The sequence below is a fragment of the Salminus brasiliensis genome, chromosome 5 (assembly GCF_030463535.1).
Source record: "Salminus brasiliensis chromosome 5, fSalBra1.hap2, whole genome shotgun sequence".
NCBI classification, from domain to species: Eukaryota; Metazoa; Chordata; class Actinopteri; order Characiformes; family Bryconidae; genus Salminus; species Salminus brasiliensis.
Genome location: NC_132882.1, coordinates 38922511 through 38935937, shown reverse-complemented (window position 1 = coordinate 38935937; position 13427 = coordinate 38922511). Strand labels below are relative to the sequence as shown.

The window sequence follows — 13427 nt, the reverse complement described above, 5'->3', positions numbered from 1 at the left end:
AGGCGACGAGTCAGCATACAGAGAGGAGGTGCAGCAGCTGACAGACTGGTGTACAGTCAACAACCTTCACTGGAATGTAGAGAAGACCAAGGAAATGGTTGACTTCAGGAAATCAAGACAAGACCACTCTCTGCTTAACATCAACGGCTCCTCTGTGGAGATCGTTAAGAGCACCAAGTTCCTTGGTGTCCACCTAACGGAGAACCTCACCTGGTCCCTGAACACCAGCTCTACAGCCAAGAAAGCCCAGCAGCGTCTCTACTTCCACCGGAAGCTGAGAAAGGCCCGCCTCCCTCCACCCATCCTCACCCTCTTCTATAGGGGGACCATAGAGAGCATCCTAAGCAGCTGCACCACTGCCTGGTTTAGGACCTGCACAGCCTCTGACCGCAAGACACAAAGCATTTGCACTAATAACTTACTACCTCACTGGACTCTATTTATTACACATTGCACAATTTGCACACTACCGGCAATTATTTATTATTCTGTCTGTACTGCGTTGTGTTGTCTGTCCGCACTGTTTGTGTTGCACAAGTGTTTTGTATGCACTGTCTATGTTGCACCATGGTCCTGGAGGAACGTTGTTTCGTTTCACTGTGTACTCTGTATGTAGTTGAAATGACAATAAAACTAAAACTGTTAAATCAATAATGGGATATGGCCGAAATAATTTCCTTTGGATGGAATACATCTATACCTAAACACCCACAAGAATACTGATTTCAAGTCTGTGAACTTGACTTGAAATCAGTATTCTTGTGGGTGTTTAGGTATAGATGTATTCCATCCAAAGGAAATTATTTCGACCATATCCCATTATTGATTTAACAGTGTCATTTTAATACAATGCATTCTGTGTTGTCATTGCAATACGTAGAAAAATAACTAATACTTTGCACCATGCAACATAATTATTGTAATGTACAACTTTCAAAAAATAAAAACATTTGATATTTTTGTAGAAAACAACTTTATTTCAACACTTTGTGGCCCCAAACATTTTGCCACAAACATTGCACAGTGTGAAAGAGACTCACATCATTGGGCATCACATCATATTGGCTACAAAGCATGTACCTAAGGTCTCAAAATATTTCCAATTTTTTTCTAGTGAGGTTAAATCAATGGTTTTCTTGTTCCATTTGCGGAAAGTGGCCTCTTTAACATGATAAAAACAACAAAAATGGCACAATCCACATGTAATCACCAGTAGTGTTCTTTCCTTAAACACACTTGTATTCATAATTTGGGGGGGGGGGGGGCTTCAGTGCGAAAGTAAAGTAGGCAGATGGGTGTTTTGTGTGTGTGTGTGTGTGTGTGTGTGTGTGTGTGTGTGTGTGTGTGTGTGTGGGGGGCACATTCAATGGCCATTTCTACACTCAGTGTTTCTGAGGATATCTCAGACTGTGGTATCTGCTACATCTGAATATCCCTCAAGAAAAATGGAAAACGCAACAACACACTAAACATAGCAACCGAAAAACACATACTGTTTCCTTTACATTAACAAACAAAAAAGACATTAACTACTTTGGAACACAGTATGCCCTGGAACAGTAGTGATTAAAGTTCATCAGACAAAGAGAGAAAGAAAAAAAAATATTTAAGATACTTGAGATGGCCTGCCATATTGTGCAAAAAGAATGAGGCAAAATAAACCACAGAGCCATTCTCTTAAAAACAAGGCAGAACCAAACGATCAGCTGACCCTCTATACAACTTGGAAAAAAATGGAACTGGAGAAGACACCATCCTCTCCTTTTAAACTACGACTTAAGACAGTTTATGTCTATACATTTTTGGTCCCCTGTGTGCAAAAAAAAGAGACAAATTTGTACATACATAAATGAAGTACAAAAAAAGTGAATGCCAAGGCACCTTGAAATGTTTTTACACAAACATACCCACATCAGTTTAACAAAAATAGAAATGATCAGGCCTCTACAGTTTTTTTTTGTTTGTTTGTTTTTTTGCTTGTTTCACCTTCAGTCATTTGACTGAACTTCCCCACAGTGTTTGTTTTAATGGGAGTGGTACAAAGGAATCAAATTTTCTTAAACATGTCCATCCATCCCTTGTGCATAACCCTTTAGACCTTTCCAAATCTTCAAGCCAGAACTTGCTTGGCCTGCAGTTCCATTTCAGCCGCCCTCTTCAAGGCCACGTCTACTAGCAGTTGGAATCCACTGAAGTCTTGGGTGAGGTCAGGTGGTGTTGGGGGTGGGGTGTTAAACAGGCCACTCTGTGGGCTAATGTTGCCTACCTGGCACTCAAACTGCTCGCCTGCTGCCAGCTCTGTTGCTCCTTCCACGTTTGGGGTGCCCTGTGTGGCCGTGGTAACTGTAGTGTGACAGATGACAGAGGGGCGATATAACATGGGTGAAGGGGGCGTTTTAAGTGATGGGGTCTTCTTGGTGTAACCACTGGAGATAGAGATGGAGGTAGGGCCGTACGGGGAGCCAGGCTCGTAGCCATCTCTGTTTGGCAGCAGGCCATGCTTGGGTGATTGTGAACCATCGCTGAGCCCCTCAACACCCTTGCTGCTCCGCCGAGAGATGGTGAACTGGTTGGGGTCCTTGCCGTCTTTCCGAAGCATTTCTGGGAGAAGCCGCCTCCGAGCATTTATGAACCAGTTGCACACCTGGAGAATAGGAATAAGTTAGTTGATGTCAACAAACAATGGTTAAACAGTCTAAAGAGTAACCTAATGACATCTAATAAGAAATAAAAAAATAATAATAAATGAATAAATCTGTGCTTCATAACACTTCAAGCACCACTAATTAGATAAATATCAAATGTTTGTGTTATTCCAGTAAAAATTACCAACTAGGTAAAAGGTATTTTTATCCTTCAGAAAATAGCTGAGCTGGCATCCCATATACAGTGCTGTTGTCTCTACATGTCAACACACAGCATGAGATTCTTTGAGTAAGGCTTCTTTTTTATCACCTTACAATGGTTCAGCATTGTGTGTGCCTTCTCTTTGCTGGTCCTTAAGGGTTAAGTTTTAATCATGGTAATGTTTTTTTTTCTGTCTGAGACCAAGCCTCAAGAGACCCACTTAAATGCAAATGATTTTTGCAACAGCAATTTAGACTTATGCGCCTGTCTCTCAGGATTGGCCTGTTAAAGCTTGAATGTTGAAAGTGATTAGCACTTCCTATACAGTTTTCAGTGTGGGCTTTTACAAGCCACAGTTTAGCCCAGGTTGTCTGACTTGTCAGTGTAATACCGATCAACAGACGATCAAAATCAATCAAAGGTATCTAATGCATTAACTTCAAAAGATTGTGGAAGTTGTAATGAGTTGGTGCATGTTCTTCAAATGTCAACATTCAGTGAAAGACATTTCTGTCTGTCAGTATGTGAAAACACATTTACATATGCAGTGCCTTCAGTGAAGAAGCCAACCCTAACACTTCTATAGTAACAAGCCTGTATGGTTGTATCTGAAGCCTCTCAGAGGCTGGCTGTTTTACTGTGTTGTGTGTATTGTGTCTCTCCATTGTTTGGCAGACAGCTGTGGGGGAATTCCTGAGTGCCTTTCTCTCCTACAGCACTCCACTTGATTTATCCATGGGAATTCTCTCCATTGACTGAAAGTGAAGGAAGTGCACTTTATTTGGGAAGGGAGGGGGGGTCAGGCTATAGTCTCATCCTAAGCATAAGCACAATTTCAGATCTCTCTCTAACTCTCACTTTGTCTGGCTTACTGGTAGTTAATACTCTAAGCCTTTCTATTTTCTCCTTATACTTTCTCACACATCAACTGAACAGCAACAGCCTGTGAGGCATGGGGTAGGTTACTGATCAACAAAGCTGAAAACTCCCAAATTCCCCTGCCTTATATTCAACAAATTGAATATAATAAAAATACATCCAATACACAGCTGTATCAGCAGAGATCTGAATCTATACTGTTGCACACATACAAATAGCTGTGTACCTGTAGTGTGGAAAGGTGAGTCTGTTTGGACAGCTGGGCTTTCTCCTGTTCTGAGGGGTAGGCATTGTAACGGTGCTCATAAAGCCAGTCTCTGAGGATCTGTACAGATTCTTTGGGCAGGTTGCCTCTTCTCTTCCTCTTTGCTGCAGCTCCACGGTTGGACGACAGGTCCAGGGGCACGTCCATGCTGTCCTCATCTTCTGTATCACTACCAGACAAAGCCAGCATACCTACATGCCCCAAAGACAAAACACCAAAGATTAATTCGCTAAACAAAAGTGAAACAACAAGAACTTTAAGTATGACACTTTTTTCCAATTAAAAAGTGCATCACCATATGCACACTAACATATGCACATATGCAAACAGAATTCATAAACAGTTCATAACAATGGAAAACTCTTGGCAATAGAGACTGCGTGGTGTGGTAGTTGAATATGAGTTTATTTGGCATAAATGTTCACATGAGTTTGTGTCTGGACATGTGTTATGTGGAAGGGAATGAGAAAGTGTGGAATTTATAACTAATTGTATGAGAGAGAGAGTGAGTAAGCTGGACAAAAGACTGTCCCAGTTCCCCTTCTACCCACCCCACCCCCTTGAACTAAACACAATGACCCTCTCCCTCCAAATTGCCAAATTTTGAACAGCAGCACACACAAGGGCCTAGAAAATCTGCATTTTTATGAACATATGTATAGCAGCTGATGTGTCAAATCTCTCCTGTCACATCCAGTCCATGTGATGAAATAAAACTGGGTTTTAAAAACTGTACTGACTGTTTCTGTACTATGTCAGTGCTCCAATGTGTCTTGAATAAACTAATAAAAAAATAAGAATGCAATTTTAAAGCATGCAGTCACTGCAGAAAAACCATGTCTGAACAGTCTGGTGAATTAAACAAACTAAATGCACAGTACAGGATGTTTTCTTACTTAAAAAGAGTAAGACAAATTAGTTCCAGTATAAACTCAGTATGTCAACTGCACAACGCCTGACACTGATGATCTTCAGATGGGCAACATGGGTCAAGCAGACATTTTTTAACCACATATGCTGAGTATAAAAAGTTACAGAATTGGTCTTGTCTTTGACACGTTATTTCGACTTAAAGTATACAAGGTTGAGCCTGTGAACAGGACTTGTCTAATTATGTGAGGGGGGAGGAGGGACCTGTTGAAAATCTTCAAGCCTGAACAAAGGAATGTGTATCTCCGAGCGCTTTAAATGGCGTTTCGTGGAAAAAAATAAATAGTGTAAATCTTGAGAAAACGTTCAGGTTAGCTAAAGTAATTTTTGTACACGCTAAAGTCTCACGCTCGGTCAAAATTAGTTTATAAAGCGTTTTAAGAAAGAGATCCATTGTGTGCACTCGGTAACACGAGGTTGAAGAATGTGTAAGGGAGAGCAAAGCAAAACTTCACAAAGGCGGTAACCATTTAATCCAAACTTCGGTCCACGTTTCCCACACAAATTGGCGTTTTTATTTAAATTCTTTCCACATCTTGTAAAATGAATTTGTCGGCGGTGCTGTAAGCCCTACTTTTGAAGTTTCGGCCAAGTTCCACAGAACCACAAAAGCCTGGGAGCCTGGGACAATGTTACCCAGCAGCTCAAACTCGAGCAGCCTCTTAGTCTCCACAGAATGAGCGCGTGGCCCAGTTCGAACCTCGACGTATAAAAAGTAATGCTTGAAAAATGTTCTTAACCTAAATTTCCAATTTAAACTAACACGTAACGATAAATACAAAAACGCAGCTACAAACTATGTTATATTGTATACACCATTTAAGAACAAAGCTGATGTAGTCAATATAAAACGACGAAATTGGCACGATTTTTCTTTTAAAATGTGACCCCCCCCCCCAACTACGTTTAAGGATGTTAACTATGCGAGCGAAACCGATTGTCCTGACAGGCCATCAACATATGAAGATAAAGACGTGTTTTGTCTGGAGTGGAAACAATAGCAGCCACAGGACCAAAAGAAAAGGTTTTTCCCAGCCTTATGTTGCCATCATGGCTAACTTTAACGAACACTTTCAGGCTACACACTGAAACGCAGCTCACCTCAAGACAACCAATAAGGGGTACGTACCTCGTTTAGTCTTCATGTCCGTTTCGATTAAAAAGGCAACACAAATTTCCCTTTTCCCGTTAAGAATGATGAGTCGAATTTATTCCTCTGACAAAGTGGCGTTTTCTCCTCAGCGTTCAATCATCAAACCGTACACTCCAAAACAGTCCAAAATGTCTGGCAGGAAGCAAAATAAGGTCGTTTCTGTTGTCTCGTTCATGTGTTGGAGACGCAACACATTGTACCTGGGACTAGCTGCCTTAGTCTCTCTCATTCAGTGCGTGCGTGCGTGCGTGCGTGCGTGTTTGATCATGAAACAGGGTGACAGCTCTCTTTGACAGCTGCGTGACTCACCGTGCTAAGATCCTCCCCCTCGAAGCGGAAAGAGGGAAAAATCTGACATCAGCACGGAAAGCCAGCATTAAGACAAAGAGAGAGAGAGAGAGAGAGAGAGAGAGAGAGAGAGAGAAAACAAGCTGTGCACAAATCGCTTTAAATATTCTACACGTGTAACATCGGTTTAACGTCTTGAAATGGAGCTAGCTGTCAGCGCGCGAGTGCTAAACGTTAGCATATTCCCTCGTGTTGTCTATTGGGAGTTTTTATTTTTAACGACAGAAAAAAACTTGAATGAATATATATGTGAATATGTAAAGAGGCAAATCCGAGGGTTTAATGGAAATCACTTAGTTTTGTCAGAAATTATAAAGTGGTCAGGTGAGCGGTTGAGGTGGGCGGTTGATTCAAGAATTTTGATCCATCAAGTCGAAAAACAGATAGAAAGCTTTGCCCAATAAAGTAAAATACTCCAGTAAACTTAACTAACATAACTTACATTGAATATGGGTAAGGTTGCTTAAATCCCTTATAATACCATTATCAAGCATGGCATTTAGAGCTTACTGTTGACTATAAGCTGACTATTGATATTGACGACGTTAATGGTTACGCTGGAGGCTCTTACATGAGACGTTCCTGCAGGTTGGCCGTTAGGATTAGACGATGCCGGGATGTCGTTTGGATTAGTGACAAGGGGCTAATTTCATTTGGGCTAGGGGGACTGAGTTGGGGGTTACTGGGTTACCTGTTCATGGACGCTGCAGTGGTTCACTGCAGTAAAAAATAGTTATGAACGCTTGTCATATAATACCCCCCCTCCATGTGCTTAACCGTTGTGCCTGCTGCTGGTAATTTAATGTTTGGGTCTCTGTGGTTGGTGCCGTAAGTGCGAAATGTAGGTCAACCCGCTGACTTGTTCGTGCGTCATGTATGTCTGGACTTAATTCCCAATCTGGAGCTCTAGTGGACGACTGAAAGAGCAGGACACACAGGAATGAAGAATTGCATCAAGTGGAACTAAACTTAAAATAACTAAAAATAAAAATGAACTAAAATAGACATGAGACCTTTTAACTAAGTTGTTAGGGTAGTAACCAAGGTTGACACTCATTCGCGGTCTCGAGCCGTTAGTTAGTCATTTTTTAATCAGTATCTAACATAAGACACGTTGATATGCGCTTTGTAAAACCGTCACAAAGCACTGGAGGTAGTAGCTAAAGCCATTGAGTCCGTGGCCTCCCGCCAGCAGGGATTCTTTCGACCCCTGGTGGCAGTTTAAATGATATAAGTGTTGGGCTTTGATGGAATGTGTTGGAAGTATATGACGTGTTGGGCTGCCACCTTCTGTTGGGAAGCTGCAATGGTTAGTTTCCCATTGGGTCATTTAGCAATGCTTAGATAATTAGAATGAAAAATACACTGGAACTGATCATTGCTGATCATTTTGTTTTATTGCAACAAAATAACCAGTTTTACAGTCTTTGTTCTTATTATTTTAAGGAAACTGAGACCTGATTAGTTTGTCAATGATTTAACTTGTATAACCTTTGTATAACTTGTATATTTTGTTAATATTGTGATTGTACTAATTACATAATGATCATATGTTAATCGTATATTATTAACTCGAATTTCTATTCATTCCAATATACTTAACATACTAAAACATGGTCGTGGTGGCTCAGCGGTTAGAGCACAAGACTATTAATGATTGTGGACATTGACCAGGGCTCTGCGAGCTGCCACTGTTGGGCCCTTGAGCAAGACCCGTAATGGTTGTCATTTATAAATGTAATTTATATTGGTATGCTCTCTGTAGAGGATATGAATTTATTTCTCTCTTTTTAAACTTTTAAAACATCTAAAAACGCAATCATTTTTGCATACAAATGTAAATCTGCCAAACTACAAAACTCATATTCAAACTGATCTCTAGCAAGACAGCTAATAGCAACATTGATGTTGTTATTATCTGTGATGAAACCTGTAGTGAACATCTATGCTTTTAAAATAATAATTAAATAATAATAATGACAATAACATATAATTATTATATAATAATTATAATTAAATAATTAAAATCTTACTAAATAATATTGTTGAGGCAATAATAGCTGGTTGACCCTGTTAACCCAAGGGTTCACACACTTTATCCACTAGCACTATGAGGTTTTTATGGTCGCTCTCAATGAAGACATGAATGATCAGAATTTTTTTGTGCTGTTATTTTAGGCACCTTTAGGTAGGCAACCATAAAATTAAAAAGGGTTCACATACTTTTTCTTGCAACTGTATGCTCTGACTATGGTTTACTGACTATGGGTTCAGTAGCCCGGTTATACTATGGCTTTAATCTGATGGGCTGTGTTGTTCAGCAGTATGAATCTGAGGGGCTAGGGCTGCACAATTAAACGTTTTAGCATGGTCATTGCAATGTGTGCATTTGCAATAGTCACATCGCAGTATATGTCATGTAATGTAAGGCAAATTAAATCATACATGTCATACATCACATACATCATGGCCAAAAATACATCATACATATGGATTGCTTGATACACTGTTTTTTTTACACCAATCTTGGATACACAGAGGGAATTATTAATGTCATGTTGTATCTTATGAAACTGCCTTGTGTTTTTATATCATAATAAATAAGCAGAGAAAATAACCTTTGTAATGCTTTAATAATGAAATATATAACTGGAGATTTTGAGAAAATGTATTAAATCGTTTTTAGGGAAAAAACATATATGCAGATGTGTTGCTGGTTCAGCTTCTGAGATTTTTTCTCAAGACCATTAAATGAAAAGGGCTCTTTTGGTCTATGCTGTTTTGTTGTTACAGACCATAGATTACATTTTTTACATAATGAAAAAGTGAACACATTATTAATGTGGAACAAAGAGAACAAAAAGACCAGAAGTGCCACTTTTTAACAGTTGTGCATGGTACACTGGTTGACAGACATGGTGAGCCATATGAAGCATGGCTTGGATGGAAAAGCAAACTAAATTCAGCAAAAACGAATACCCACAGTTTATTCTTAATACTAATTCTCAAAGTTATTTTAGCCAATCTTTTTTTGTTTTAGTCATTATTTTTGAATGGTGAGTTAATGTTGATAACAGATCATTGACTGATCATTAATAATAACAACAACAATACAAGTACAAAAAGAAGAATAATCATCTTCATCATAATTAGTAGTTTTACCATAAATGTTGTAAGTAGTAGTAATAATAGACTACTACTAATATGACGGACAACAACATTTATATTAATAATAATAGTGACATAATACGATTGTAGAAAAGAATTTAAATTCTTGAAGGCAGAAGCCAAATAATAATAATTTAAGATTCTTGAACTGGCACCTTAATTATTAAAAGGATTCTTTTTAATGCCATTTGATCTATTTTGTAAAGGGTAAAACATGAACTGTTCTTAATTGGCAGTTGTACTTTTACTTAAAACAAGAATTTGACCCTTGGACCACAGTTGAAGTGAGCATAAATGATAAAGATAAACATCTATGACTTTTTTTAGTGACTCACAAAGCTAGCATGATGGAAGCTCAATGAGTGTACAGACTCTTTCTAGAGTGTGAAATCATGAGAAGTGTATCCATTTTCTCTGAGCATGGAACACTTATGCTCTCTGAATGTGGTAAATATCAACATTTTCATTTCAGCAAGAGGAATCATACTTCACATTAGTTAAATGGAATAAGCTTCCTGAAACATAGAGTGATGTCATGCTGAAGCAAAGAAGGTCAGCATTCCTATTGGGGTGTGATGGGGGGTGTCCAGTTTCAGTGCCCTGCGTAAGAAGGGGGGGGGGGGAGGTGTTGGGGCTTCTTTAAGGGTGTGGTGTACTTGTCTTGTTTTTTTCTAGCTCGGCAGTGTCAACACGTAGGAGGGAGGCAAAGACTACGACAAGCGGAGCGGAGCCGTTACTTTTGATCAGGTGGGTCCGGACATACAGTGAATGGAGTGTCACATTTCTTTTTTGCCCCTTACTAAAAATAACTGGGGTGATGTAGGAAGGGGTGTTTCCTGACGCCAATAGCCAGAAATGTCTCCTGGGTGGCAGTGGGAGGTACAAAAAAGTCCCCACAGCTCTCACATTCTCTATGACAGGGAGTATTTTTGGCCAGTGTTGTCATCTCTTCGTAACACAGAGTATATAAAGGGGAGGCAGAGGTAAAATGCATTTGTACAGCAGCACCATCACACGCTACCCTCCTTTTTCTCTAACCATTTTGCTAACCACCACCTTAAGCAGTGACAGCAAACCATCAACAGAAGCCTTGGGTTTTGCTAACGCTGAGGAACCAGCTGGAAACATGTCCCATTTGTACACATCAAGGGCTGAAATCGTCATCACACAGCCGGGCAGCATGGAGAAGTCTGTCCCCATTCATGTAGTGAAGCAAGGAAGTCATCTAGACCTACTTGGATCTCCAACAGAAAAAACAGGGTTGTTCTATCACCCTTTTGGCCCTACCAACTGCAAATTGGATTTTTTAAAGAAAAAAGATGAGACATGTAGAAATGTTTCAATGTTTGAGAGCTTGTCAAGACGGAATATTTGCAGAGCATTTGAGCAGGAAGAGAAACCAATATGTATCGCCAATGATGCAATGACTCAGCACAGTTCTTCAAGGTACAGTAAAGAAGGTTCATTTGCAGCTATCATGCCGTTCAAAGACCAATTCCAATTAGAACGACAGCAAACAGAAGAGTATGAATGTGCAAAGGACTCAGTCTTTGAACTCTCCAAGATTCTCCAAGAGCCCACAATGGTCAACAATAGAAGCGACCTTAACGAGAAGGTAAGCCAGTACCTGGCGGAGGTGGATAAGCAGAATAAGTACCTCCAGGACAAGAAGAAATATCGTTTTCACATCATCCCAGATGGAAACTGTCTTTACCGAGCTGTGTCTAAAGCTGTGTATGGGGACCAGTCCATGCATAAGGAACTCAGGGAGCAAACTATGTACCACATCGCTGACCACCTAGACGAATTCATACACATCATTGAAGGAGATATGGGTGAGTTTCTGGTCAAGGCAGCACAGGATGGTGCCTGGGCTGGCTATCCAGAGCTTCTTGCCATGACTCAAATGCTGAATGTCAACGTTTACCTGACCACTGGAGGCAGTCTGGAAAGCCCTACTGTGTCAACCATGATGCACTATCTGGGAGAAGAGGACTTGACAAAACCAGCCATTTGGTTAAGTTGGCTGAGTAATGGTCATTATGACATACTGCTAGACCACTTACTGCCCAATCCAGAATACAATGACTGGTACTGTCACATGCAGGTTCAGCACAAACGGGACGAGGAACTGGCCAAATCCATGGCAGCATCCCTGTCCAAAATGTACACTGAGCAGAATTCATTAAAATGATAAATAATTAAATTCTTTATTAAAACAAGCTGAGTCTTGAATACTGTACTGTACTTTTCAGATTTTTTTTTATTGTGTGTTCTTCTGTCAGTATTTCTAAGTGTTACCCATATGGCCTGTTTGCATCTGGTTTTAATGTGATTTGTATCTGGATAGTCTCCTAATATACTCGAATTCTGTTTACACTTCTCATTAAAAAGGTGCATCCCAGATTGACCAGATGAGATCTGTTTTTCGCGTAAAAAACACAGCAACTCATCAAAATTGTCCTGCTGTGGGAGACTTTAAACAAATTAGAATACTGGTGGTGATTGTACAACACGGTGGAACAATAGATAGATTGCATATAACATCTCCCATAACAGCTCTATCAGAAAATGCCACAGACTATTTAAACTGCAAGGGAACAAAAGGATTTATTTATTATAAGGACGTATTTGTACTTGCCTGGCAGAATTTGATTACAGAAAACTCATTCCGTTTAAACTTGTGTGTCTCCGAATGTGGTTTGAGTAATCCGATCGTAATCCTTGGGGGGTTTACACCTGGCTTGTCATGCAGACATGTGAACGTTATCCTGTTAACAAAAATGCATGTTAATACCAGGTTAACAGGCATATTGGAACTGTGTGTGTGTATTATGAGTGTGCATGTATAACATGAAGACAGACCAAGACCAAGGAGTTTGTTAGGAAAAGTATAGTAATGCTTGATAGGATGTCCTTTACTTCATGCTTTTACCACTTTATAAGTAAACTCATTAGTGGGTAAAAAAGAACATAGCAAAAACAAACAGCAGGCACGAGTAAACAGTCTCTTAAATATTTACTTTATGGTTTTTAGAGTATGTCAGCATTATCATTTTCATGTCCTCAAGCTCTGAATCATGCTAATTTCACTTTTATGCATAATAATATTTTCTTCTGTTTGAGTTTAGGTGAAATATTAATCATACATCGTGCTGCATTTTGAAAAGGGGGCATATATACTTTTGAATTATCCTGCTAGTTCATTCACAAAATCCTAAACAGGCTTCAATTTTACATCAGTTTGCCTGCGGGGAGTTGTGTAATGAAAGTGGGCTTCACTGGGGTTTTTCAAAACCCAAAACGGCAATGCCTCTTTTATTTCTTGCATAACTTGATATAATTTCTACTGTGAGACTAAACATCTTTCACAATGTTGTTCAGGTCTGGGTCTGTCAGATGGCAAGATATGTAATTGTCAATGTGACTATATGACCACTACATCATCACTTCCGTATTCTAGGGCATCTTTGATCCGAAAACAGTAGTGGATGTGATCAGATCATCTGGCTTGAAACTCAACTACATAAAACCAAGTAAAGTCAAGTGGGTTTTATTGTCATTTCAACTACATACAGAGTACACAGTGAAATGAAACAACGTTCCTCCAGGACCATGGTGCAACATAGACAGTGCATACAAGACACAAGTGCAACACAAACAAACAAGTGCGGACAGACAACACAACACAGTACAGACCAGAGAATAATAAATAATTGCCGGTAGTGTGCAAATTGTGCAATGTGTAATAAATAGAGTCCAGTGAGGTAGTAAAGTAAAGTTATTAGTGCAATGCTTTGTGCAAAAATGCTTCCTCTTTTTTCCTGGGGTAAATGG

The 13427-nt window shown here is 39.7% G+C and overlaps 2 protein-coding genes across 2 annotated transcripts; one reads left to right on the top strand and one right to left on the bottom strand.

Moving 5' to 3' along the window:
- Nucleotides 1-994: 994 nt before the first annotated feature.
- On the bottom strand, nt 995-6361 carry tgif1 (TGFB-induced factor homeobox 1). Its single transcript, XM_072678991.1, has 3 exons — nt 6051-6361; nt 3953-4182; nt 995-2644 (listed from the first exon to the last, which is right to left on the bottom strand). The coding sequence occupies exons 1-3, from the start codon at nt 6064-6066 to the stop codon at nt 2111-2113; spliced, it is 780 nt and encodes a 259-aa protein (XP_072535092.1). The 5' UTR covers nt 6067-6361; the 3' UTR covers nt 995-2110.
- A 4217-nt stretch (nt 6362-10578) lies between these two features.
- Nucleotides 10579-11784, top strand: LOC140555691 (OTU domain-containing protein 1). Its single transcript, XM_072678990.1, has one exon. The coding sequence runs from the start codon at nt 10579-10581 to the stop codon at nt 11782-11784; it is 1206 nt and encodes a 401-aa protein (XP_072535091.1).
- The last annotated feature ends 1643 nt before the right edge of the window (nt 11785-13427 follow it).

Bases quoted from the DNA above. Each gene is read 5' to 3' on its own strand.
- LOC140555691 (XM_072678990.1), top strand. From the start codon at position 10,579: ATGCATTTGTACAGCAGCACCATCACACGCTACCCTCCTTTTTCTCTA.
- tgif1 (XM_072678991.1), bottom strand. The intron at 2,645-3,952 runs GTACACAGCTAT...CCTATTCTCCAG, and splicing joins CTCACCTTTCCACACTACAG to GTGTGCAACTGGTTCATAAA.